Here is a 26795-nt window from a genome sequence, read left to right on the forward strand (position 1 = left end):
TACTAATATTATATATGCGAAAGTAACTCTGTCTGTCTGTCTGTTACGCTTTCACGTCTAAACCACCGAACCGATTTTAATGAAATTTAGTACAGAGATAGACTTGACCTTGAGAAAGAACATAGGATAGTTTTTATCCCCGATTTTTATCCCGGACTTTTGAAGAGTTCTCTTGGTTTACGCGATATAACCGACCTCGACGCGGGCGAAGCCGCGCGCGAAAAGCTAGTGAACTCTGTAGCTTACTTATTTAAGATGGGAAAGACGGTATTATTAATAACAATGAGATATTTAGATTATAGATTTTCTTCTTTGTCGTTTTATCTTGTTAGTTATGTGAACCCAGTGTCTCAGTAGGTGATGTGAACGCGTTGACTTGACAGAAAGCCAGATTTCGTGCAGTTTATGTTTCATATTTCATTATTGCTCTGTCCTTTCCTCCATTAATCATAGCGTGATATATGCCCCTGTTTCCTTCCTTAATAAATAGGACGCCAAGACCACTAAGCGTAACGCGTCGCGAGTTCTATCCTCGTGTAGGACAAGCATTTTTGTGATCTACGAATGCTTGTCCTGGGTCTGGCTGTCCTTGGGCATGTGACTTGAATGCCTGTGAATATCTCTGCAAGAAATAAAATCCTTAATGAAAGAGTCGTCTTTTAAGTAAATATAGTAATTGGAATTGTAGTTTCTGAGATTGGTGCGATCAAACCAACAAACAACCTATTTAGCTTCATAATGGATTTCCTCCACTTGCCGTCTTATATTTGAGTCCCATAACACATATTGTTGTAAAATGATTCATTTTTCAATTTCATCTCAACAGCTACATAAAAAGCACAGTGCTAGAATAACTGGCAAAAATCCCACTTACGTATATCTAAGATAAACACGCGAGTGATAGTGCTGATAACGACGGATAAATATCTCGTGAGAATTCGGTTCTGAATGCTCCACTTTACAGTTTCAAGATTATGACATCATTTCAAATAATAATAGTAATAATATTCCACAACTTTCACACAACACCATCTAGTCTCAAGCTAAGCTTGTAAAAATACTTATATATTCTTGCATATTATTACATGTGTAAAATGACACCCAGAGCCAGAAGAAATGAGCGTGCTCATGACAAACATTTGTCCAGGATGGGAATTGTACCCACGACGACAGGTTGAGCAGTCAAAAATCAAACATAAACTGAGAGTTTTTGAAAAAGGGGCTACCCAACTGTAGGTGGTTGTCGCTCTTTGCTCACATGCGTGGTTTCGGGAGTTTGGTGAGACCTAATGACAGCTATTTGGTCCACGGACTATTACTGGACAAATTTATAGTATAGATAAGGATAGTTTATAACATGGATCAACACATGGGTTAGTTTTTATCCCGGTTTTGTGTTCCCGTACGATCATTTTTATTTGTAGCTGGCGGAGCCGCTGGCATCAGCTAGTAGTATAGTATAAGACTAAATTTCTTTCATATCTAGAAAACCACAAAAGATAAGTACTTTCCTTACGCTCCTAAGTATGTTGTAAGTAGGTAATCTTCAGTTCAAAACGAATGATAAAATGTAATATTATTATACCACATAAGTGCATTGACATCTTATCTAAATGTATGTATGTATATAAGAATAATACGACTACTTAATAAAACATGTTTTATATGAGCATTGGACTGCCAATTCGAAGGTCGTAGGTTTGAATAGGTTCGAGACACATCTATAAAAATTTGAACCGTCTGTCTTTCACGGTTCATGACATACAGCCTGGTGACGAGCGGACAGACAGTTTAAATATGAAATTCTAAAAATAATGATCATTTTTGAGATTTAATTAAAACCTACATCACCAAAACATAAAGTCAAACATTTATTAGCATAAAGCAGTAAATGTGTGACTTTAAAAAACATTATTTAGACATCACAAAGAGACACTTGAGTTTAATTATTTGCATAAAATAAACAGCGTCTGCATTTTTATTGACGTACCCTCATAAAATACTTAGTTTTTAATTCGGGTATTTTAACGCGAGTGCTAAACGATGAGTCAGAGTAAAAAATGTCATTTGTCATACAACGTCAGAGGTTCTAGTCATGAGTCAGAAACATATTTGTATGCAGCATTAAAGCTGATTTAGACGGTGCGAAAAATACCGAAAATACTGGTGAACGGGTGCTGCTTGCAGTTGACTTTGTATTCCATATTATAAACAAAAAGACAGCGTGCTGGGCAGTCTGTTGCGCCGTTTCTTCTCTCGAAGCAATCTCACCTTCAAAAAGTGCTAAAGTAGCACTTTTCCGTATTGTCCGTATTTAATACGCTGTGTAACAATCCCGAAGATATATTCCTTCTCTGTAGTTACATTACTCCGAGCACTAACACTGGCGAATCATTCCAACATATTAAAGTGAACAGTCAAAGTCACATCATTTGTCGAAAAGGAAAGTCATTCTAGTATAGTCCGTTTATTAATGCGTGCAATGTCTAAGAAGGCTTTAATGTCTGTTTATCATCTTGTAGTAACTACAGCTATTAATATATACATATATCTATTTGGAACAGCTGTGTTTAACATAAACGGTATCTATTTAAAATGTCATATGACTTAACGCTTTCTTTCGTTATGTGTGACGTCTTGTATCGTGACATCGTCAACCACTGTTTCCTTAAGTTAAAATGGCTGTATCTACTTGGATTTCGTTTGTTTAAGTACCTCATAAATATCAACCTGGCAACAGGCGCTTCCCTTATAGATGAAATAATGTAATCTAAATCTATTTTTTTTACAATATGCGTTACATTTTTTTGGCAAGGCTCGGGAATCCTCATGTATACCCGCTCCTTCAGGGGAGGAGACGAATTGTGTTAGACTCTTACTGACTAAGCCTGAACCGCCGTGCTTCGTCATCCGCGTTTTTGTGTCGGTGTATGGCAATGCCTTGCAACAATCTGAGTTACATAGTAAAAAGTTGTTTCATGTTTAGGTAGTCGTCTCCTTAATTAACCCAAGTATTTAAAGCTTTTGTTTAAACACATAAAAAGCTCTAGAAACTTTCGAGATCCAATAAAAACACAACTTGCAAAATTAATTAAACGGAACGTTAAGTTAAACTTTTACTTTTGAATACAGAATGACCTTGCGACAAAAATTCGCTTACATCAGTGAAAGTTAATGTTGCCAGCCAAAATACATGTTATGGCGCCAAACAGGGTTGCCAAAGCAAAATAAGTAAGGTGCAAGTTTTATTTGGCAAGCATGAAAGTTCCGTTGCGTAATTGCTAAAGAACTGAAATCTTATGTAAGTTTGTGTACGGAGTTTTAGATTTAACTTGCAGGATAGTTTTATTTATATTTCGTATTCATGTATAATTTTTGGTTATTTTAATATAACAAACAAACACTTAAATCTGCTGCTACTTTTTAACTGGAAAAAAGTATTAATGGAGTAGGGGGAGGTAATGAGGGGTTAGTTTATATGAAACTTTTTTTTGGAATGCAATGCAGCTTTGAAATTAGGTTCATATTGTTTATTTAAAATGAAGAAATATGAGCATAGCGGTTTTTGACTTTAGGGGTAGGTGATGGATATTTTTATCCCGGAATTCTCACGGAAACGGGAACCACTGCGCGCTGTAAACTAAAGTCAACGTAACAGCTTCATAGTTTTATATATATGTTATAGATAGTTCTGGGCACACATAATTAAATTTAACGTTTCAGTCTTCTTTAACCAACAAAAAGTTTGTTATCTCATTACTCGTGATCATGAATACAACTTTTGCGGTGAAAGTTTAGAGTAATCAATGAAAGTTTCTCAGACATGTTAAGCAAAAAAGAACAGGGCTGGCACTGTGAATATGGATAGCAGTAATGATTTACATATCATTATCGTAAAGAGATTCGCGATCATTGATTTAACTGTACAAGGTGAAGTATGTATGACTCTTGCCAGCAAGATTCGAGTTTCATATGTGGAATACATACATACATACACACAGCTTTCAACGAATGAATAGATTACTTGTTGATTTTTAGTTCAAAATTAAATCAAAAGTTGTGTTAGCCAGAATTTAAATAACGTATTTCAGAAGTAACAAAATAATCTGGTCTTTTAAGAGTTCCGTACAAAAAGAGTAAAACGGTACCCAATTAATAAGGCTGCGCTCTCAGTCCGTCTGTCACCAGGACAGATATTGTATTAATATTGTAGCTTCAATTAGATCCATGTCTAAAGCACTTTTGTATCAAGTTGTTCTTAAGCCCTCTTCTAAATTACTGATGAAAAAACTAGATGATCCCGACTGTAAACGGAAGGTAGAACTTGGGGTAGGCCTAGGTCCAGCAGTGGACAGCAATAGGCTAAGTTAATTAATTGATTTTCTACACTTAAAGCTAAGGGAACAAGTGCACGTATAGGCGAGTGGTGGAGGTCAAGATGAAAAGCACACTGAGCGCGAAGTGTCGTGGTTTCCATCCCTTTGTGGGACAGACAAGCATTTGTGTGATCCGCAAATGTTTGTCCTGATTGCTCGAGTTTAAGTGAAACCCCCGAAACAAGTATTGAATTCCATGATACGTCGATTACTAACTTAACTCTACAAACCAGTGCAATATAACAGTTTTTCTGACATATCACCTCATTGGTTGTACAAAAACAAGGCGATTCTCTTGCAGATAAAAAGATAAATATTATGCTAGTGCAACATCGGTTCAGTCATAACATTAAAACATTAGTCATTACGGGTCAATCGGTGAGATCTTGCAAATACTACTGTTCACAATTGGTAACACAAAGTTAAGTTAGGTACATATATTTTTTTAATGATGCCGAAATAACTCTCGAATCGGGGGTAGTGAAATTAAGCCTGTAACATTTATTTATCGCTCTGCGTTTTTTATCCAAAATAGGTGAAAGTCGGCTTTCAATTTCAAGAGAAATAATTTTTCCTAAAGCCAGACCTGAAGTAATATAATTGTTTTTGTATAAAAAGACACATAAGGATTTATATTCTCTACTAGCAGTCGCCCGCGAATTCGCCCGCGTGAGGTGTCGCTTTAAAGCATAACCTTTTCTTTAATTTGAGTAAAAATGTATACAAAGGTTTGTGACGATCGGTTTAGTAGGTACTTTCCACTTAAAAGTTTAACAAAACAAACTTACATTCACATCAATCATAATAGTTGGTATTGCAAGATTGATTACCTTTTTTAAGTACCTTAACTAATCCACTACAAGTGCTTTTGCAGAGGAAGAAGAAACGGCCCAAAAAACCCCCCCGCAGCACGCTGTCTTTCAAAAAGCACCAATACTTGTCTCAGAGATTCGTTCCCATATTTCACAATAATATATACAAATAAAATCAATGAGTAACATGAATAGTTTATTCTTATCCGGTAGGTATACATCAGCTGCATGCTAAATAGAAAACATCCACTCTGGAAAGTAAATAGATGTAGAAACAACTTTTACCTTGAAAATCTCTCAATGTGTGATGACGGCATCGAAATGGGATTATGTATTTTACGAGACTTTGCTTTCTATACTATATGGCACCTATTTGGTTAAGTATTAGCACCGTATTAGCTTTAGAAATCACTATGAATAAATAAAGGATGACAAATCCTTGAGACTTGCTGAAAAGTGATATCTTTTCTACATATTTGTTTCTTGAACAGTCAATTTTGTATAGGACTTCGAATTTTTTAAAGATTTAATAAATAAATTGATGAAAAATAAAATGCAATCGATTAAGATATTAAACTAAAATATGGAAGTAAATATCAATGATCAATGAATCTATGACTCAAAGTATAAAGTGCTTAGCACATATGCTTACAAATATTGCTTTAATCGGCGAATTAATTTGAGAGAGAGACAGCTACTAATTTACAGTTTATATATAGTTTTATGTTAGAGGAACAAAAATAGAAGGATACCTAAAGACAGCAAAAGATAAAGAAATATGTAAGAAGCTAAATCAACACGAATATATAGGTATATCTCTTACATTGATAAACTTAAACTGCAAACACACATACAGTATTAATGCCAGAATAGAATAGCAGAAATTACGAATGTCACAAAATAAGAAAAATCCATCAAATACATCATCAAAATTTCCTATGATCGAAATCAATGCTACAAGGAAACTGAACTTACACATCTGCCTACCCAAGGACATGTGCGCTTGAAGATACACGATTCGAACGCAGCACAAGAATTTTAATGAATCATTTTGCATACATTGACAGAGCTGAAGTCCTGTGAGGTTAGGTTTGGAATTGATGCCACATGGTAGGCACTTAACGTGGCGCCAATGTTATATTTTTGTCTTTTTTCTTTCGTGTTTTTGCCTGCGATGGCAGTTGTCTGGGCTTTGAGACAAGTTACATTACTCCAAGCGCTAATGTTGACTGAATTTGACAGTTCAATTCTGTGAAAGATGAAGAGCTGCTTAAAATCATAATACATCTCTCGGTAGACTAAAAAGAGCTTGTAGAAAACTGACGAATTGAGAACTTACTCCTTCGTGAAGTCGGATGAAATCTTTGAAAAAAAATTGGAGTTTTTAATGTGAAACTTTCGTGGTTTACATCGATTTAACGTATTCAAACAAAACCGTCTCCAGTTTTATTATTATGAGTGTTGTTCTAAGTGGTGAACGCATCTAGATTATATAAAATGGAAAGTGAGAGATCACTTTTGTTTGGTTTTGGCATGACACGACAAGCTATGGCCTTGCTAACACAACGTGTAGTTCATAGATTTGTTTTTTCGAAGGTCTAAACCAATAACCACGTCTTCTATTTGATTTTCAAAAACAGCTTCTTTTTTAAATTCATTTCTTTTGTTTTCACTATGAAGGCTCAAACACAATTCTTATTAGAATAACCTTGACCTGGCTAATTAGGGAACATATTAAAAATCATCAATGAAGTGTGAAATTATCACGCAGCCTGTCTACCGTGAGAAATTTCTCACTTTAGAGGAAACAATTTCTATACATCATTATGTTCACTCATTAGATTTGAGTGAGTACTGGGAATAAAGAATTTGCAATTAATTTAAACAAATTCAGCATTATTGGTTGCATTTAAATGAAAGCTAACCTGCACGGATAGCCAAGTGGTTGAGGTCACCAAGCCAAAAGCAGTGTGCGCGTCGTGTTGCAGGTTTGCACCCGCGTAAGACAACCTTTGTGGGATCGACGAATGCTTATACTTGGTCTGGGTACCTTTGTGCAAGGGTTAAATCCCTTAGTGCGGGAGACTTTTTTTAAAGAAAAAAAGAAAAAAATATATTTCATATTTAACATCCTAGCCATTTACCAACCATGTTGAGATCGGCCACCAGTCTAACCGGGTGCAGATAAGTACCAGTGTTTTACAAGAAGCGACTGCCCATCTGTCCTCCTCAATCCCGAATCAGGGCAAGACGCTACCCCTTAATTAAGACTGGTTCTCAGAATTTCTAGCTTTTGACTACCCTTAACCACTGTTAAAGATGTGTAAATAACAGCCGGGGCCGATTTCATATTTTTAGTCTGTTTAGCTTCAAAAATGTTTCCAATGCTTACAATAATTTTAATTTGGATCCTTGACAGTACTAATATATTAATGAACTCGGCTGTATATACAAAATGTGTGAATTGACCTTTATTCATTATCTGCAAGCGTTTAATTGTTTCCAATGAATAAACACTCAACAGTCATTAATAGAGGGTGTTTTAATTTCTGTGTCAAGAGAATAAATGTGCACATTTAGCGTTAATTTTAGTTATAAATAATGTAAGAAATACTTGCTTGTACGTGGGTATTTTTATTCTATGTTTATATTTATTAATACAGAAGGTTTTTGTTTATTTTAACAGCTTGGCTCTGTAAACGCTTTCACGGTTTTAATTAGATTTGGCGAGGCAGCCTATGTGGAATTATGGAGAATAGGCTTCAATTGGGGGTTCCGCGCGTAACACAAAAAGGTCATACAGTCAAAAAACTTAAGCAAAGTTTATTAATTAATTTCAGTTCAGTTTAATTGTATACTAGCTGTCGCTTGTTGCTTTGCCGGCCTACAATAACGTAACCCTCCCTATACGAAATCGGGAAATGTAGACGACGTGTTTATCCAAGGATTCAGCTACCTCCACACAATCGATCTAGTATGCTTTGCTCATTTCAAGGACAATGAATTAAACAAAGATATTAAGAAGAACGTTAAAAAAAATCATCCCTATCTCTACTTATAATCTAAATGCAAAAGTAACTCTGTCTGTCTGTTACGCTTTCACGTCTAAACCACTGAACTGATTTTAATGAAATTGGGTACAGACATAGAGTTGACCTTGAGAAAGAACATAGGATAGTTTTTATCCCGGACTTTTGAAGAGTTCCCTTGGAAAAGCTAGTATTCTATAATCCTGTTTACTTTAATCCATTAGATGTTACAGTTATGACCTCCAAAGGGTAGCTAAGCAAAGGTTAACCGTTACCTTGCCCGGGCGAGTGACGTCATAATTTATAAATACAATTTTCTGGAAGCTCTCAAAGGACTTTTGTTGACCTCAAAAGTAACCTTTAAAGGTCACAAGGTTAGATGCGCCGGGTATAACGCGCACATGAATAAAAAGTGCTGTAAATGTAAGTGTTTTCGTCTGAACAAATAACTTTGTGTCTATATTACTTTTGCAAATTGTCAATTTGTTTATTAACTTTGTTAAAATTATTTCTATTTTTCTATGTACGTTATGTAGGTACTACAAAAAATACAATTGTTTACAAAAGCGTCAAGAAATACATAAGGGATAGCATGGGCATAGCCTTTATGTAATTATTCTTTTAATAATCTGTTCCGCTCTATGACTTTTAATCATTGTGCCTCGGGGAGTTTCACAAATCCCCGACAATGTCACACAGGACAAGCACTTGCTTGTACTGAACTCAACCACTCGATCGTTTAGTAGAGGATAGTTAATATGCTTTAGGCAAATTAATTAAAAAAGACAAGTCCGTGTTAGGATTCGAACCTGCGACCTTTGACTTGGCTCTCGAACGACAAAACGACTATCACTGCTACACCAACAATGTTGTTAATATTAAATACAAAACCTGAACATCCTGTATAAAAAGACTTATTATTAATATCTGTAGAATTTATTACAATGCAACGACCGCTTGATTGACAGTCAACACATAAAACTACTGCAACTCAAACGACAGTTCCGATGACTAATAGAATGAAAGAGCGAATACTTTTAAGCATTAAAAGAGAAATTACAATTTCAGCGTCAAAATGTATAATAGGATTACCTATCTAAGTATTTGTAGTTGTAAAAGCGTAATAGCACAGCTAAAGATGTGTCATATTACTGATGAAAATACCGGACAAGTGAAATTCAGACTCGAGACAAACATATGTTCTGGATGGATTTTAGAACAATTTGCTTGTTAAGGCTTAAGAAATAAAAATACCAGCCTATATGCGTGCCTCTGTAAGGAGCAGGCTTCTGTCCGTATAGGAAAGGTTTTGAGCATTGATAACCACGCTAGCTCACTGCGGGTTGGAGATTTCAGATTCCAAATTTTTGAGATTCCTTACATTGTTTTCCTTGACCTTTGTAAGTCAAGTACATGTATTTTCTTAAATCATAGATTTAAGAAAATACACATAACTCTGAAAACATCACATTAGTATTTTGCCTGCGTTAGGATAGAACCCGCACCTCGTGCATACAAATCCGTGCATAGAACCGCAAGGCTACCATTACATTCAAGAAAATATAAGCGAAAATAATTACTGACTCATCAAATTGATGACTGTAGCACCAATGACTGAATATCGATATTTTTTGAAACTTTTGTCACCTTCATTATTCAGGATCGTTATTATCATTTTCAATGGCACCCCACCGCGTTTTAATTTGTGACCTTGTATCCAAGTTTGATGGATTCTCTTTAGCAAGCCTTTGCAATGGGACAGTTACAGCCAAACATTATAGGCTGTCTGAACGTCACTGTTTAGCATACAATTGTCCGTCAGGTCTTCCTCCGATTGTGATTCAAAAGGATTTGTTTGTTCATTGTTTATATTACATTTGTATTAATATTTGATTTCTTGGAGTGAAGGCCTTTGAACTGATGATTTTTGGAACATTTTCCTCCATTGCAAGGATGGGATACTTTAGGATATAGTTTTTCGGACCGATGTTGTGGAGCAACTTACGGAAGACCTATGTCCAGCAGTGAACCAGGATGGACTGAATCTTTGATTGATAGCTTTTCCAATCAAAATGGGATATGTAGATCTAGATAGCCAGAACTACAAAAAGTTTGGTTTAGCCAGGTGAGATTTCAAGCCGACATGGTAATTGAATAGGCCTTGGGCCTCTCTTTACTGATACCCCTCAGAACTGTATCTTGCCCTTCGCATTCATTCGATTCCTGTTACTCTTCTCCACCCATATTATCCATAGCTTTCCTGAATTTCGTTGCCTAAACTTTTTCCAAGACAAACCAGAAGATTAGAAGATGAAGACCACTTATTTTAGAGTCAAACCTTTCAAAGGCGGTCTATTCTTATATTCTAATAAAAAATCCGCACTTGTGTTAAGTTCACAGGTATAGTATACCTAATGATTCATATATCACCTCAGTTAAATCAGTTTTGTCCATGACTCATAAAATTATCGATAAGTCGGCGACGTTAACTCATTGATGAGGCATAAGGACACGGTTTGATGTAGAATGTGTCATGTTGATAAAGACATCACATGTTAAATTGAAAAGTGTAGGCAGAAGTGTTACTTTCTTGAGGTGGTGGAAGGCAGGTTTAAAATTACTTATTTAACTAGTAACACAACTTAACATATATTATATTTGTCTAATAATAGCTAAAAATCTTCATATACATACACACCTACTAACAGGTCAAACTCAGAACCTCCTTTTTTTGAGTCGGTTAAAAAAGGACCAGCCAAGCTCTTGTACAACTATGATGTCGGGTCAGCTTTAAACTAACCAGATCAAGCTAAGTACTTGTGGTTTACAAAGAGCTACCGTCTATTGGACCTCGTCAATCTAGTTACCATGTTTTTAAATAAACTGGTTTCTAAATACTAGTGAAAGAAGTAAAGAAATTCAAAGAGACCCAAGCAAAAGATGCTTCCTTATCGCGGTCCTTTAACCCTTGACAGTAGTCACCTCTTGGCTCCATCATCGGAATAGATGGGATCGGGATTTTGATTGGGCAAATCCATAATTATGATCATCAAAAAGATCTGCCATGACTTTTGAAACAGCAATCTTAGATGTTTGTTTTCGGCAAATGCAATTCCGGCATCGATATCACGTTGATATCAGGTAGCAATCTTTTAAATCTTGCTACCAAATTGCAAGTTTTATAACGCACCGCAATTTCATTGCTGTAATTACAATTTAACAGCAATAATTGTTGTATTGTCGGTACGCTTTTCCTCAACCGTACTTTTTTGCCGACTCAGATAAGAATACAACTGGTAGATATGTAATCGCTCACGTGTGACAGACAATCAACCGTGAATAGTGTTACGGTTAGCGTCTAGGTGTTAATTGATTTAACATGAACATACACGGTCTTTGGCGGAAGTTTTTATAGATGTTACAGGGGACCAAGTAATAAAGTTATTGTTATTGAAGTTATATTATCTTAAAGACAAATAATTAAGAAGGCAAAATAAATGAAAAAAACTCAGACAAACCTTTCACCCTCACAACTTTTAAATGGTCGACTGGTTTTTATCAAACATGTCTAAGAACAATCACGCATAATTCACCTTTAATACAAAACTAACTAAATTGGAATCTGATGCCACAAACAGACAGTTAGATAGATAGACAGACAGCATTATAACACCCCTCTTTTTGCGTCAGGAGAAGATTCTCTTAAAGATGCTAATCTGATTTTAAATATTACTCCAATCGGTAAATTCGTTGCAATTCTGACAACGAGTCTTAGTATGGATTACTTTGATACCTAGCCGAACGGGATGTGGAGCTCATATAGTAATAAGTTCACATAGAAGTATGGTTAGTAAGTAGGTAAGTATGAAGTTAGGCAGAAGAAGTCTGATGCCGATCATTTTTTACACATCAGATCAATGGAAGGCAAAGAGGGATATCGACTCCGTTAAAGTCAACGTAGAGCTTCACCCTTGCCAATTTTTCTGGGTACCAGACAGAAACGTTTGCAAAATAGCACAACAGTCGTTCATTTTTTGAAATTTTTTATGGCCCGAAAATATAACCCTCATGACCATACTAGAAATCGATCTGTCGTTTAAGAAATTAAATATTCCGAAAAGTAAACTCCGAAAAGTAAATATTCCGTTTCGTCAGTTTTAAACATTTAATAGTTACACGGACGGAGAGAACGTCGATAAGAGTAAATATCCTTGACAAGGCAGCTGTATTAGTCATCGCATTACCTATTATTGGCCTAGGCTAGACTAATTCTCACACCGTTTTATTTGAGACACTTTGATAACGGTTAAAATAACAGTAAAAAATGCAGGTAAACGAATGAATTACCGATTAACAGGATTCTATTTTTTATTTTTATAGTAACTATGTAACTATCGTGAGAAAAAAATCATTATTAACGGTTTACTCAAGCTTATTTATCGCGATTGCCCGACTAGTTTCGGACCCAACCGGAGTCCGGCGGCGGCGGGATCGTGACTCAGCGCCAGCTTATAATTAAGGACTCCAAAGGACTCAAACTTCGTTGGGTTCCGATCAATACGCGTGAGTAAACCGATGCATCATTTAACAAAAATTATAACGTTAAATTTTAAGTCTGCCCTAATTATTTGAGCTGATGTTGCTCAATATTTCTTTAATTCATAGCCTGAGTGCCAACTCCTACTTTTCTAAGTTCCATGTTTAACTATTTGTGTGATTTGATTTGACACCACGTGGGTGTTCAAATGTCAGCCGGTTCAAGTCACCACGCCAAACCTACTGTACGCTAAGTATCGCGGGTTTGTTCCCCGTGTCGCTTATCATAGCGTTTGTGTGATCCTGGAACGATTAACCTGAAACTAGGAGCCTTTGTGCATATGACTTTAATGTCTCTAAAACCTCTCGCGGCACAAAGAATGGCTGCTGTTTGAGTCGCGGTTCCACCGCCTGGTCATCTCATGATTAAGGAGTCCGGCTGGATTCGAAACTACTCGGGCAATGATAAAGGACTCCAGTTGAAAACGAAACTCCCAGTTATCAAATTACTTTCCCTTAATGTTATGAAATAGACGATATTGTCCGCTTAACTTGAAAGCTTTCTTTCAAGTCTCATTAGGTACCGTCCATACAATGTATTTCCAGTTCCTGATTGTTTATATCCTATCCAAATTCCTTATATATGTATCTCCAAGGTTTTGCGGCGACGGCTCAGGTAGGAGGTATAGTTACAATATCAGGTATCTTGTAGTAGCATTAGCTACTTGTATGTTTGTATTGTGATCTTATTTTTACATCCTAGGTGGTGTTAAGGATATATAAAGACCATAATTATAGGAATGGGCTATTAATTTGTTTAGATTAATCCGGTTTCATTTTGTAAACGGCTGGGTTATGCCAAAAGAAGTTTAAGCGAAAATAATTTGAGGGTAAATTAAAAAATGTACTTTGGTCAAAATGGCTTAAAGTGGCTTATAAAAAAACGATTATGAAATGTATATGTTTGTTGTCTTTATGCTCTTAAACGACAGGACCAGTACTGACAGAATTTGGTATAAATAAAGTAGCTGCCACTCTTGATTAACACATATGCGTCTTGAATAACCAACATTCAAGCAGGCGAAGACGCAGGAAACAGCTAGTATTATAATATCCTTATACCAAGTGTCATTTGTTTGCGACATTGACTATTTATACAAGTCTTGATACTTGAAGGACTTTGACCATTTCGATAAGAAATTCCTGTTTATTCATATTAATGTTTAATTGATTTATGACAAGGAAAGGGTTTATCTTGCTGCACTTTTAGTAACTCAGCAAAGAAGCGAGGTTTTACTCGCAATATATTATGTATTATTTTAGTACCATCTTAATTGATACTTTACCGAATTAGAAATATATGCGTAAAATACCGTAATTTAATTCTAATCAATTATCAGCTAATTAGCGCAGCAGTTAAGACGATCATCCCGAACATATAGGCAGACAAACATACAAAATATTGCTATTACGGAAAAATGACATTAACTATCTGCTTATCATCTACTATCTTCCTCTATCAAACAGACATACAAACACTGTTAAAATAAAATGTATATAAAAACGAATTTTGCCTGAAACAAATAATTAATTTTGTCGTATACTTATATCGTGCCTAGTTTCAAACCTGCAACCTTGGAGAGAAATGAGGTTATTGAACCACTGGGTTCTCGACATTTGTAACATTAGTAAGGATTAAATAGTAATCCCATTAAAATATGAACAAGAAATAACTCTTTTTAAGTCTTGTCATAATAGCCTTTCAATGCCAAATATTGTATATTCTGGCATTGGAAAATATAACTTGGCAACATTTAACATTTTTACTAGCATTTTACTTGCAACGTTAAGTTGCATGTGTGTGTCGATTGTGGCAAATAGAATGTATTCATCAAAATAAGTACAGCCATTTACAAGATATTTAGAATAAAATTGGTATGATTAATCGAATACTTTTTTGGCGGAATATTAAATGTATTTAGTTTGGTATATTACATTAATATTATAAAAGCGAATTTATACGTTGGTTAGCTCTACAAGTCCAAACTGCTGGGCTGCTGTCGACGAAATTTGTTCACAATCGGTTGAGCTGTTTAAGAGTAACATAAACATCTTTCACATTTATTACATTGGTATGGGATCAACATTTTGCTACTAAACATTATTTATCAAAAAACCTTGCAAACGATATCTTTCACACACTCGTATTTAAACATACAATAAAGTAGCCAGTTTATGCCGAGACAGGACAAAATAAATTGAAAAAGCATTCAGTGTCACACATATTTAGACCATAACGTCATCCGTATTCTTATCACACACGTTACAGATTTATTTAACATGTCCATATATAACTGTTATAAAGCGGTTATTTTACCTGTAATCAGTATTAGTAAGGCAAAAGTTTGTGTAGATGTGTTTGTATTTCATAACGCTTAAACGGCTACATTAATTTTGATATAATTGCGAAGTCGTCCTTTTTTTGGTATTTGGAATGGCATAGAAGTTTACGCTTACCAGCTACTACTGAAGTAATCCGGTGGATTGCTGAACGATATCTTGTAAAAGATTCTACGGGAACGCGATAATACCGCACTAGGTAGCTATCATCCTTGATTAACAAAAAACAGCTTAATAATTCCGTTTAAAAGATACGAGCAATGAATCAGGGACAAATACATTATATTAGTATTTTTGGTAACTTTTAATCAATTTCAGGCTACCGAATATACTGCAGTAACGTACGTAACACCGCGGTACCTAACACAACCAGTACAATGTCATTATTAAATGATGCAACGGTTTACTCACGGGATTGGCCGACTAGTTTCGGACCCAACTGGAGTCCTTAATGATGAACTGGCGCCGCAATCCCACCCATACGAACCCGCCCGCCAACTAGTCGGGTGATCCTGATAAATACGCGTGAGTAACCGTTGCATCATTTAACAATGAATAATTCTCAAGATAGATACTATCAAAATGTAGTCCGAATTATTTAATATTGATTTGACAATTATTTGAAAAGGTCTTTGACCTATACGTTAGCTAATCGAAGGCCATATAACATAAATACATGGTCATATACCGTATTAGTTTTAATCGTTTTCCCCTTGTTTATAATTATGTTGTATGAGTAAAAAACATAAATATCACAAGGAAAAGGGTGTCGTTAAAGTAATAATAATTTATCCTTAAATAGATTGTTTATGCAATTATTAGCGAAGTATTTTATATATGTATTATATTAGCAGACACCTCTGACATGTAACAATAACTCAAATCAGTTGCAAAATGAATGTCAATGTTAAAAATGATTTTTGATGACAAAAATCAACGCCATTTTTGCTAGCTATACCGCCTTCACATCCGTTTTACATCTTATAATCTATACAACTTGGTGTAATTGTGCATGTGAGTTGAATATTTGTAAAACGCACTGCGACACAAGGACTTGAATGGTATCATTTTAACTGAGGTCAGAAAAAAATGATTTTAAATAATGAAATAAAAAAGTTTAAAGTATTTTTTGTTATTATCACTAAATAATTAAGAAATCCTACAAATTTTAGAAACGCATAAGTTTTTATGTATTTACGTATGGCTGTTAGTTCCTCTATCACGCAAAAACCACAGAACAGGATTAAGACAGGATAATTTTTATCCCGATTTTATGTTCCCGTGGACTCATTTTCTATTTGTAGCTGGCGTGCTCGCGGGCAACAACTACTTATACTTATTTTAAAACACAGACTTCTTAATCATTAACCTCCTTTTTCAAAGTCGGTTAATAAATATGCCGTAAATGTCGAACAAGTAACGTGCACTTTATTACAAACATTATTTGTTTAAAACTGAGTAAACAATGATAAAAGTGTTTTCACTTTCACAGTGCGACTGAGGAATAGTTACGAGGCGGATTGTACTAGTTTATTATACCTACCTATTCGCATTTTTTGACTAGCAATAACTTGTTTATAATGTTTATAATATCTAAGTTCCATTTTTTTTTTTTTCAGAAATACGCACACGTTACCAAACTAATATGTTGAGTATGTAAGTTGTGTGCATTATTTAGAGTTATATTTTTATAGCATAGCATTTTGTCTGATAATTAATATTATAAGAAGTACGGAAAGAAACCCATCATTGCCCAAAAGTGAGATCAATACCGACAAGAGTACCTATGTAAGTTTTCATCCGTGGGACTAACAGAAAAAAATATATTTTTGAATTTGATAAAACGTTAGTCGCAAATCCAAATCATTAATTTTCATTTATTTCATCAAGACACCTTCACAACCACGAATTGAAATCACAAATAATAAATTAATTCAATTTTAAATACGGACGGAGAAAATAACCTTTTGGCTGATGACGAGACGCGTGCATGTCTCAAAGAACAGAAAAATATACAAAAAAAAAAAGAAATTTTATCGTGTCATCAACGATCAAAGCAACTTAAAAAAATATATTAAGTTTCAACCAATAAGATTCATGTTGGATGACGTCACGTTTTCTTATTGGCTATTTTTGCACCCTAAAGGGCTGCATCCTGCTTGCCAGTGCTTGTTTTCCGAATTCGTATCCAAATTCGGTTGGCAGGTGGACAAAATGACCTTGTGAAGAAATATTTATGTAGATATGTCTTTATTACACCATGCGAAGATAATTTATTCCAATTGTAGTGTACTTTGTTTAAAATTTACGTCAGCTAATGATAGCGTTATTTTAATTTACAAAAGCGAATAATTAATCAGCGGATAGGTATTTGAAAATTACCGAAGTTTTATTTACCGACAAAACTAAATTAACCTACAGTACATTATAAAATAACAACGTAATTCTTAATTTATCCTCGTTACAATAATAAAATTTATGTTTTAAAAATCTACCGTATCTTATTAAAAATTTAAATACAAATATTTAATTTATAAAACCCAAACACAATTCAAGTACGCAACGAATGTGATTGTTTAACGTTATAAGTCTAACAAGGAACATTTACTGATATAACCCGATTCGCTATGCAGTAAAAATAAAGTTTATAAAACAAAAGCGAAGAAGTTAAACCAGTTTGCGAAAAATCTCACGATTTCGCGCGGCCGGTGCGAGCAAGGTTTTTTATTTCTTTTTTTACACGCAAAGTACTTGATTTCATCACTTTTACAGCACAAGAATTAGTTAAATGTACATTATTATTTAAGCACTCACCTGTAATTAAAGTCACACGAAACGAATCCGTAATTTAATTCAGTATTTTGTATGAAATGCAATTCACTTACTTGCGTTCACTCGTGACCTAGCGCCTAGCGGACATTAGCACTGACAGTAATGCCAACGTGACGATATGTTCGTCCGTCGTCGTTCTGTTGGCAGTGCTAATGTTTACACACTTACTGAATTTATTTCTACCTACTTAACTTTTGGTTAATTCGTTTATCGTCATATTTTTATTCATTATTATTTACGCAATCTGCAAGTTCGGTTTACAAAATTAAGTCAGTGCCTTAAGCACAAACATTTTTCTAAAAAAACAATGAACGCAGCCATAGCGTGTTCCAGATAACGCACTACCTTATTTTAAGCATACTGTACAGTCAAAATAGAAAGTGCTAGCCGCAACAATGCAACGTATGCCTAGTGCTGTCTCGGCGTTTTCTCTGCACTCAAATGAACACTGCACTTAGAAATACGCGCTTATGAGCACTAAAAGTCTCAACCCAATAACATAAGATATTGCTGTGCCCGACAGGGTCCATAATGGTTCTGTATTATTATATTTTAAGACCTTGATGTACATTATGGAATGTTAATGACGTACATTGCTTGATGTACAAATGCAATAAATGATTGAGTATTAATAGATGCTAATCAAGTATTTCGTTCGAGTATGAACTTGACTTTTAAAAAAATTAGAAATTAAAATTAATTGATAATTCCTTAGATAAGGATTTATAATTCAATATGGATAAAGGATACTGTCTGCATGGTGAAGTTAAGTATAATATACTTAACTTGTAGATCAGATGTACTGTGGTCTAAAATGTTACTTGTTTGTAACAATTGCATTCTCGTCAACAATGAAGATCGTATTGGTTACTTAAGCATACTATAAAAATCATGTATTTAACATGGCATAGTCGATAAAATCAAAGTTTTTTTAATCAATAATTACTAATTTCGGTTTGAATCTGTTTGTTCGGTATAATTACTATTTTTTTAACCGTTTTATGGTTAACAACCGATATAAAAAAATAGGATTTTACTACTACTTTTCTATTCAATTGAAAAAACGAACTTAGGCCGTATAACTAAACAAGTAAGTAACTAACAACAACAACTATGTATGTTATTTTAAAAGATATACCTAATAACACAATATGGAACAAAATTAATAGAATTTTATTGTTACACAAATCAATCAATCGAAAAACCGTATGCTACAGATTATAACAGTCTGCAACCAGTCGACTATGGAACGCGCTCACAATCGTTTTGATTTTAAATTTAAACGCCACCGGACACCAGCGCTCGGTTTGGTCGTTTCGTTCAGTTCAGTTCAGTGTCCACCATTTTCAATTTGCCTCTTGGTCGTTGCAAGGTTTTGTGTGTTATTTAGAAGAGCCAATAATAAAATAATATTGTTGCTGTTGTGCAAGTGAATTAAGTAACGCATTCGAAATATTAGGAATTCGTTATATATCTATGAGTGAATTGAATTTGAAAGACCAGTAACGGCTTTATTGACAAACCTATTTTGATACACAAACGTTGAAGTGATAATTTTTCTTGTTTTTATATTATTCTTCTATTAAGAAAGAACTGCACAATGGAGTCCGTAACTGATCATTTGAAACGCTTGCGAGAGGAAAGGATTGCAAGAGAAAAGGCGCGAATTGAAAAGGTTGGTGATCGTTTTATTTATTTCCCGCGCGATTTGAACTGTATTGATTTTGGTAAAACACATTTTTATTCATCAAAGGATCCCTATTTGTTTTAGCGGCTCAATTTCATTAAAATCTAGAAAATGCTGTAATTATTCGTCTTAAATTCCAATTGGGTAATAATTATTTACTTAAAACTTGAAGTACCTATTGTTTATAAATTATTGTTATCTCTGTATCTAGGTTAAAAAGGCACAAATATAGCTTCAGCTTTCGATTACTCGATTAGCCTTTAGTATCATTAAATATGGGACAGTTTGATTATTACTTCAGCATTTTATATCCATAAGTTACGTGGTTATAATCAGCGTGTTAAGTTGTATAATGAAACCAATACACAGACAACAGTAGCTTATTGAATAACTGATTAGTTATCAAGATTTCTATGATGACCTATTATAAAGAACTCTTTCCATACTTTCTAGAATTAGCACATTTGACCCTCAGCTATTGTTGTTTGTAGATAAATACTAATAAATAGATTGCATCTAATAAGCAGAACCGCTGACTAGTTTATCACTAACAAGCAAAAACTTATATTTTGTTCATAACAGTTACGAGAACTGAATCTCAAGAAAGTTGCCGTAAAGAACCATATTCATGTCAACACCAGTGCGAAGAGGCCTAGCTCCGTACCAGTCACCGCAAAGCCCAGGCAGGCGTTATCTCAAGTTAAACTGGAAGGGAAAAGCAGCTCGTTGATTCCTGGACCCAGTGATAAGGTTGCAAGTTAGTATTTATTTGTATACCAATATTATAAAATAATTTGAGGAGGAGCTTGTGGCTTAGGTATAACCGTATAAGTGAAACGATCACAGGTTAATCTATGCTTGACGCTGTTGTTCCTTAGATGGGTGACCATCTTTGTCACAACGATTTCCTTCATGTTTTGGTAGGCACGTTAAATTGACGGTCCCGGCTGTTATTCCTACATCTTTGAAAGTCGTTACAGGTAGTCAGAAGCTTGAAAAGTCTGATAGCCAGTTGAAACAAGGGGTATTGTGTAACCCAGGCAACTGGGTTGAGGAGGTCAGATAGGCAGTCACTCCTTGTAAAACACTTTTACTTAGCTGAAACCGGTTAGACTGGAAGCCCTCAACATAGTTGGGAAAAGGCTAGGACAATAATTTAATATTATAAAACAATTTTCCAATCTCAGTACTTCATCTGGTTAATACTTTTAAACTAATTTTGATATCATCATAATTTATTATAAACTATTCAATTCAGTTTGTTCAGATTAGAAACTATTCCATTAATCACTTGGCCATGTACCTCCACAGTATCTTACATATAATAATAACCCTCACAGTTTATTATGTCAGATATTTGCAATTGTGAAATAGAACATATAGTTGTTTCATTACCCCCATCCTCTCATTCATTTCTTAGGTACTTATTGCAGTCAAGTAAAAGAAAACAATAGCCTTTTTAATCCTAAGTATGTGAAAAAAAGACAATTTGTAATCATCACAACAGATTATTCTCAAAATAAAACATACTGAAATAGAAATTGAAATTCATCACCATCAACCTTAAATAATCCACTGCTAGGTATAGTTGCCCCTTTGCCTTTTGCTCTATCAAAAATTATAAATTAAAAAAAAACAATTTTATTATACAGATAAAACTACAAATGCAGTGAAAACTACTACCAGTGCTCCCAAAGTAACTGTTAACCAGAAACCATCTGCCAAAACTGACAAATCTCTTGCAAATGATTCTAAAACAACTGGAAATACTATCAAAAGAGTTCCTAATAATGAAGCAAATAAATCTAAAACCAGTTTAATCCCAAATAATACCAAAAAGGTCTTAACAGAACGAAAACCAGACCTGATATCTAACTTAGGTTGCAAACAAGGTTTTCCGATCCGTAAAGATAACATGACAACAAATTTGAAACTCCGTAAGAGTTTAGCGGTCACAAACACCAAACCTGAACCGATAGCTTCAAGAAAGTCAATGATTCCTAAGATCCCTGGTTCGTCAATGACTTCACAATCTGCACCGCAGAATTCTGTGTTTGAACGCTTGTATAAACCAAAGTATACTCAAGAAAATCATGTAAACGATGTGAAGAAACTCCAAACTGATCCGGATTACTTGAAGAAGGTCATTCGTACCTCAGGATTGATATTAAACAAGCGTCACACAGTATTTGAAGCTACCAAACCAAAAGCAGCCCCTGTGCGTAGATCGATATCTGCGGTACACTTCAAACGGATTGGTAAACATGAACTGAGCAACTGCATCCAGAAATTCTCATCCATCGGTGAAAAACTAAACAGCGTACACCTTAAACATATCAATGAAGATGAGAATGTAAAGGATGAGGTTGTGTCAGCTATCCGTAGTGAACGCAAGAAGGTTAAGTTCATGACTCCAATGTCCAGCTTCAATACCCCTAGACCGGAAGAGCTGCAGGGTCGGTTGAAGTCTTGGCTGGCAAAGAGAGGAAAGTCCTTGGATTCGTACCATCATTTGCAGTGTTTCGGCATACATCATCTACCGCACACAATTAATTTTGATCCAAAACAATTTGACGAAGAAAATAAGGAGAATATCGCTGTTGAATCGGACAGTGATGATGATTCTTATACGGAGACTATGAATGAAGAGATTCCAGCTACTAAGCAATGGAGGAATGTTAGCTCTGTGAATGATTCTGTTGATTTGAATGAGTCTCATGATACCACAGCAACTTGCAGCGATGTTGTGAATACGGATAACATTGTTGTTGGTGCTTTGAATGATCTGACTGAAATTCTGAGGGAGGTGAGTTGACATTTTTTTGCTTATACTTTTTAATCGTCTTCAAAAAGGATGAGGTTTCATGTTTGTAACTACAGAACTTAGGATTGAATTAACGATTTTATTGATTCCTTTTGCATTTAACGTGAAATAGCTGTCATATGCCATACGGTCCAATCCGCGTCGTGAAACGATATTCCAGAGCCAAAACTTTTTTTCTGTTTCGAAAGTCTGAATGGGTATTCTAGTTAGGTTTTTAATTGAAAAACAACTCTTGCGGCATTTTATTACGGTGTTGCATTCACAAATCTTCAAATCATATGCACAAAGACCCCTAGATATCACACAACACTTGTCGTGCTACATGCTACGTTCGGATCGAACCCGTGACACGTGGCGTTCAGTGGGGTCGTGGTAGCCTCAACCCGACCGATTCAATTAGAAACCAGTCTAATCCAGCAACATATGGCAGGGCTACGACTGGCAGCAGTGCGCCCGCTGGCTGCGCGCCATCCGCGAGCGCTTCCCGGCGTGCGCGCGGCACTCCGCCTACTGGGAGTGTCGCGCCGCGCTCGAGGAGGCGCGCGGGGACCTGCCCGCCTCCGTGCAGTGCTGGGAGGAGGCCATCGCCAATGGGACAGAGGTAACACTCACCTAGCTAGTAGCTAGCTACACCATGACATTGTCAGGAGTTGCAAATTGTGCAATTTTGCCCTTACAAGTATCATGCTAACAGGGTATTTGACGAAATCTGTTTAGTCCGCCTGACAAATTTCCAAAAAATATTAAAAACTTACTTTTTACCACACCTTTAAAAATTAAACAAGAATAAAAGCACTTCACATGATGAAATGTATAGTAATAGGAGCTAGTAACATTGTTTGCTAGAAGTGCGTTCTAGCAAGTGACGTCACACGAGATTATAAAGCACTGTATCTCTTTATTTCTTTGTTTTTAACACCAATTTCGGTTACATTTAACTGTAAAACCTTAAAAAATATAAAAAACACAATTTTAATTATTCCTTCATAATATTTCAGCACACCGTCGCTGAAGCCAGCCTAGATCATCTGCTGGACAAGTTTATGCAACTCAAAATCAGTCCCAACAGTGGGAAACGACAGCCTGATCCCAAATTCGTTGACATGAAGAATGTATTCAAAAGCACTATCATCAGATTCGCTGTTCAACAAGCTAAATTGTAAGTAAATTGCATTTAATTGATTGATTAAGTGATATAATTAACACCATCTCTGTAAATGGCTAGACTGCTGGGCAAAGGCCTCTTGTCCTCTTGCGCGCTATATTTTTACGATGTTTTTCAACACTTTTCGGTCAGCAGTTTCATATAATAGCTATATATATAAACTCTCGTGTCACTTAGTTGTGATACTTCTTACGGAGGGCTTAAAATGAAATTTAATATAAAGTTTAGTAGCTTTTAAAATAGCCTACTATTTTTCATACCCCTAACATTGGAATTATTTCCTCCGTGGTCGAGTGGCGTACTCACCGGTTTCAAGGTGTCGCTAGCTCTGAGGTCCCGGGTTCGATTTCCGGTCGGGACAATGTAAAAAATCACATTTCTACATTGTCTCGGGTCTGGGTGTTTGTGGTACCTTCGTTGTATCTGAATTCCATAACACAAGTGCTTTAGCAACTTACTTTGGGTTCAGAATAATGTATGTGATTATTATTTATTTCTTAAATCACACGTAATATTTTAAATTTTCTTATCTGGCAAAAACTGCTTTTGTCGGGTACCGGGTTCCAACAACAAGAAACTACTCTAGTGTATACCCACCCTTAGTATAAACTTTTGTTCGTAGCTGGCAAGTCATCAGTAAGGAAATTGCCAAAGTATTCACTATATTTACAAGAGGATAAGAGTTTAGCTGATTTGTAAATTTCGATTTCAGATCTGTTAACAGACTTGGATGATTTGTTAGTACATTTTTTAGTTTTTATCATCATTTGTAGTTTCATTTTAGTTTTTAAATGATGCAATGGTTCACTCACGCGTATTTATCAGGTTCATGATTAAGGACTCCGGTTGGATCCGAAAGTAGTCGGGCGATCGCGATAAATACTCGTGGGTAAACCGTTGCCTAATTTAGTAATGAATCATTCTCACTAAATATTGAGTTGTTGAGTTTATTTTATCGCTACATATTTAAATGGGCCAGGACAGGGAATCGTGGTACGACAGGTTAGGGGAGGCTTTTGTCCAGCATTAGGACACAGTGGGCTAGATAAAAATAATAATAACGTAGTGTTATCATTTCATACTTTTCTGTTTGAATTTTCAAATTACACCATTTTAATGTAACGCTTTCTAATATGTAGGTATAGATAGCGTAATTACAAATAGTTCCACAGCCTTCGAAGAGTTTTCTGTGTATTGATAAGATACAGAAATAAGAGATCTATGCAGTTAACCTTAGTGCATGCTTTGTGCTTCTACTAGACCATTGAATATCAATTCCTAACAAATCCTTATATTTCCAGACGCCAATCCAATCAATCAGACGCACCATCATACACGGTGACTCCCGTCCGTCGCTCGGCGCGGCTCAGCGCGCACTGGAGCGGAAAACGAACCCCGTTACAGGTCTGCAGTACTGTACGAGAGGCTGATGAAATGCTGACGGAAAAACCTTTGTTCGTACCCAATAATAATCTATGTGGAACACCTTGAAAACTGTGTGTAGGTTATATATCTTATTAAAGGCTGAATACTGCCCCCTTTCTTGTGTAAGTAACAGAGGCAGTTGTTGTTCAACACAAACGATTTATTAAGTATTTTTTCAGTGATGTGTAGGAATGGGTGTTTAGTATTATAACTATATTATACTAGCGGTTTTTGGGTACTTGAAGAAAGGTAAACAATCTTGGTGTACCTGTTTGTGTAAAAAAGGAATTTAAACGCTTTTTAAAGCAAAAATACTGTGCCAAACTTGATGAAATTATTTCATCCAGTTCGAAGTACTGTAATAAGAAAAAACTAATGACGAATGAGAACCTCCTCTTTTTTTTAGTCTCTCGTCAAAAGTAAAGATTACCAAATCACCAGGTACCACTGAAATACATCAGTCGCTTATCTTATATATTATACGAGCTGCTGCCCGCGACTTCGTCCCCGTGGGTAGAAGATATAAGTTATGATTTATACCTGCCCTGTTTTTTTCACATTTTCCATTGTATCTTCGCTCCTATTAGTCGCAGCGTGATTGTTTATAGCCTAAAGCCTTCCTTGATGAATGGTCTATTCAACACAAAAAAAAAATTCAATTTGGACCAGTAGTTCCTGAGATTATCGCGTTCAAACAAACAAACAAACTCTCCAGCTTTATATATTAGTATAGATTATATAAATATACTAGCTGTTGCCCGCGACTTCGTCCCCGTGGGTAGAAGATATAAGTTATGATTTATATCTGCCCTGTTTTTTCACATTTTCCATTGTATCTTCGCTCCTATTAGTCGCAGCGTGATTGTTTATAGCCTAAAGCCTTCCTTGATGAATGGTCTATTCAACACAAAAAGAATTTTTCAATTTGGACCAGTAGTTCCTGAGATTATCGCGTTCAAACAAACAAACAAACTCTCCAGCTTTATATATTAGTATAGATATAGATTATATAAATAAATGATTGTATCAAAAGAAGACAATAACCAAAATTATTTACCTTTCTTAAGTACCTAAACAATTGGAGCAAGCCTATTTTGTTACCTGATAGCAAAACAACCCTTTAATAGTTACAGTTCTTTTGAAAATCTGTTTGTGTTAATCAACTTCTGTAGCTGATCATACGCGGGACTAACACCAACTCGTAAAGAAAGATTGTTGTAATTGTAGAAAAGGGATGCCGATCTATGCCATATACGCCGTCTCGCTTCCTCAGTCCAACAATCTTAGTCTTCAACATTAAGAAGTGGTAGGCTAGGTATCATCACATTATTTGCTGGTAAATTTGTGAACTGACATTTCGTATTCAAGATAATTCCGTTGTAAGGTTTTCTAATGTCTATTTTGTATTTACAATGATACACATAACATTTAAATCGCGTTCACACAGAAGGTGCAAATAGGCACCCATTCTGAACGAGCGTTACGTAGCGGCTGTATTCCCATATTTACTTGATCGTTAACACTTAACCAACTGAACTGAGCATAACTTGCCCCAGGTTCAACTAACCTCCTGACCATTTCTTTTCAATCTTAATATATATAAATCTCTTGTCACAATGTTTGTCCTCAATGGACTCCTAAACCACTTAAGCGATTATAATAAAATTCGCACACCATGTGCAGTTCGATTCAACTTGAGAGATAGGCTA

At 35.4% G+C, this 26795-nt stretch overlaps 2 protein-coding genes across 6 annotated transcripts in view; one reads left to right on the forward strand and one right to left on the reverse strand.

The window, feature by feature from the left end:
• The window catches only part of LOC113498447 (juvenile hormone esterase-like), a 33055-nt gene extending 14939 nt beyond the window's left edge, over window positions 1-18116 (reverse strand). Inside the window, exon 1 of one of the 4 annotated variants that reach the window (XM_026878431.1) lies at window positions 18039-18116. The gene's annotated coding sequence lies outside the window, so the exon portion shown is untranslated. Of the gene's footprint in view, window positions 1-17967 lie in introns of all 4 variants that reach the window. The other 3 variants (XM_026878427.1, XM_026878426.1, XM_026878430.1) reach the window with 3 other exon arrangements.
• A 1154-nt stretch (window positions 18117-19270) lies between these two features.
• On the forward strand, window positions 19271-25246 carry LOC113498898. Of its 2 annotated transcripts, XM_026879088.1 has the most exons (7): window positions 19271-19660; window positions 20255-20429; window positions 21325-22478; window positions 22927-23097; window positions 23495-23655; window positions 24374-24398; window positions 24963-25051. In XM_026879088.1, the coding sequence occupies exons 1-6, from the start codon at window positions 19586-19588 to the stop codon at window positions 24393-24395; spliced, it is 1758 nt and encodes a 585-aa protein (XP_026734889.1). In that variant the 5' UTR covers window positions 19271-19585; the 3' UTR covers window positions 24396-24398; window positions 24963-25051. The 2 variants fall into 2 exon arrangements, with proteins under 2 accessions (XP_026734889.1, XP_026734887.1); XM_026879086.1 differs by lacking the exon at window positions 24374-24398 and having other exon boundaries at window positions 19272-19660; window positions 24963-25246.
• Window positions 25247-26795: the final 1549 nt, after the last annotated feature.

Source organism: Trichoplusia ni, chromosome 11 (genome assembly GCF_003590095.1).
Source record: "Trichoplusia ni isolate ovarian cell line Hi5 chromosome 11, tn1, whole genome shotgun sequence".
In the NCBI taxonomy this organism is placed as follows: domain Eukaryota; kingdom Metazoa; phylum Arthropoda; class Insecta; order Lepidoptera; family Noctuidae; genus Trichoplusia; species Trichoplusia ni.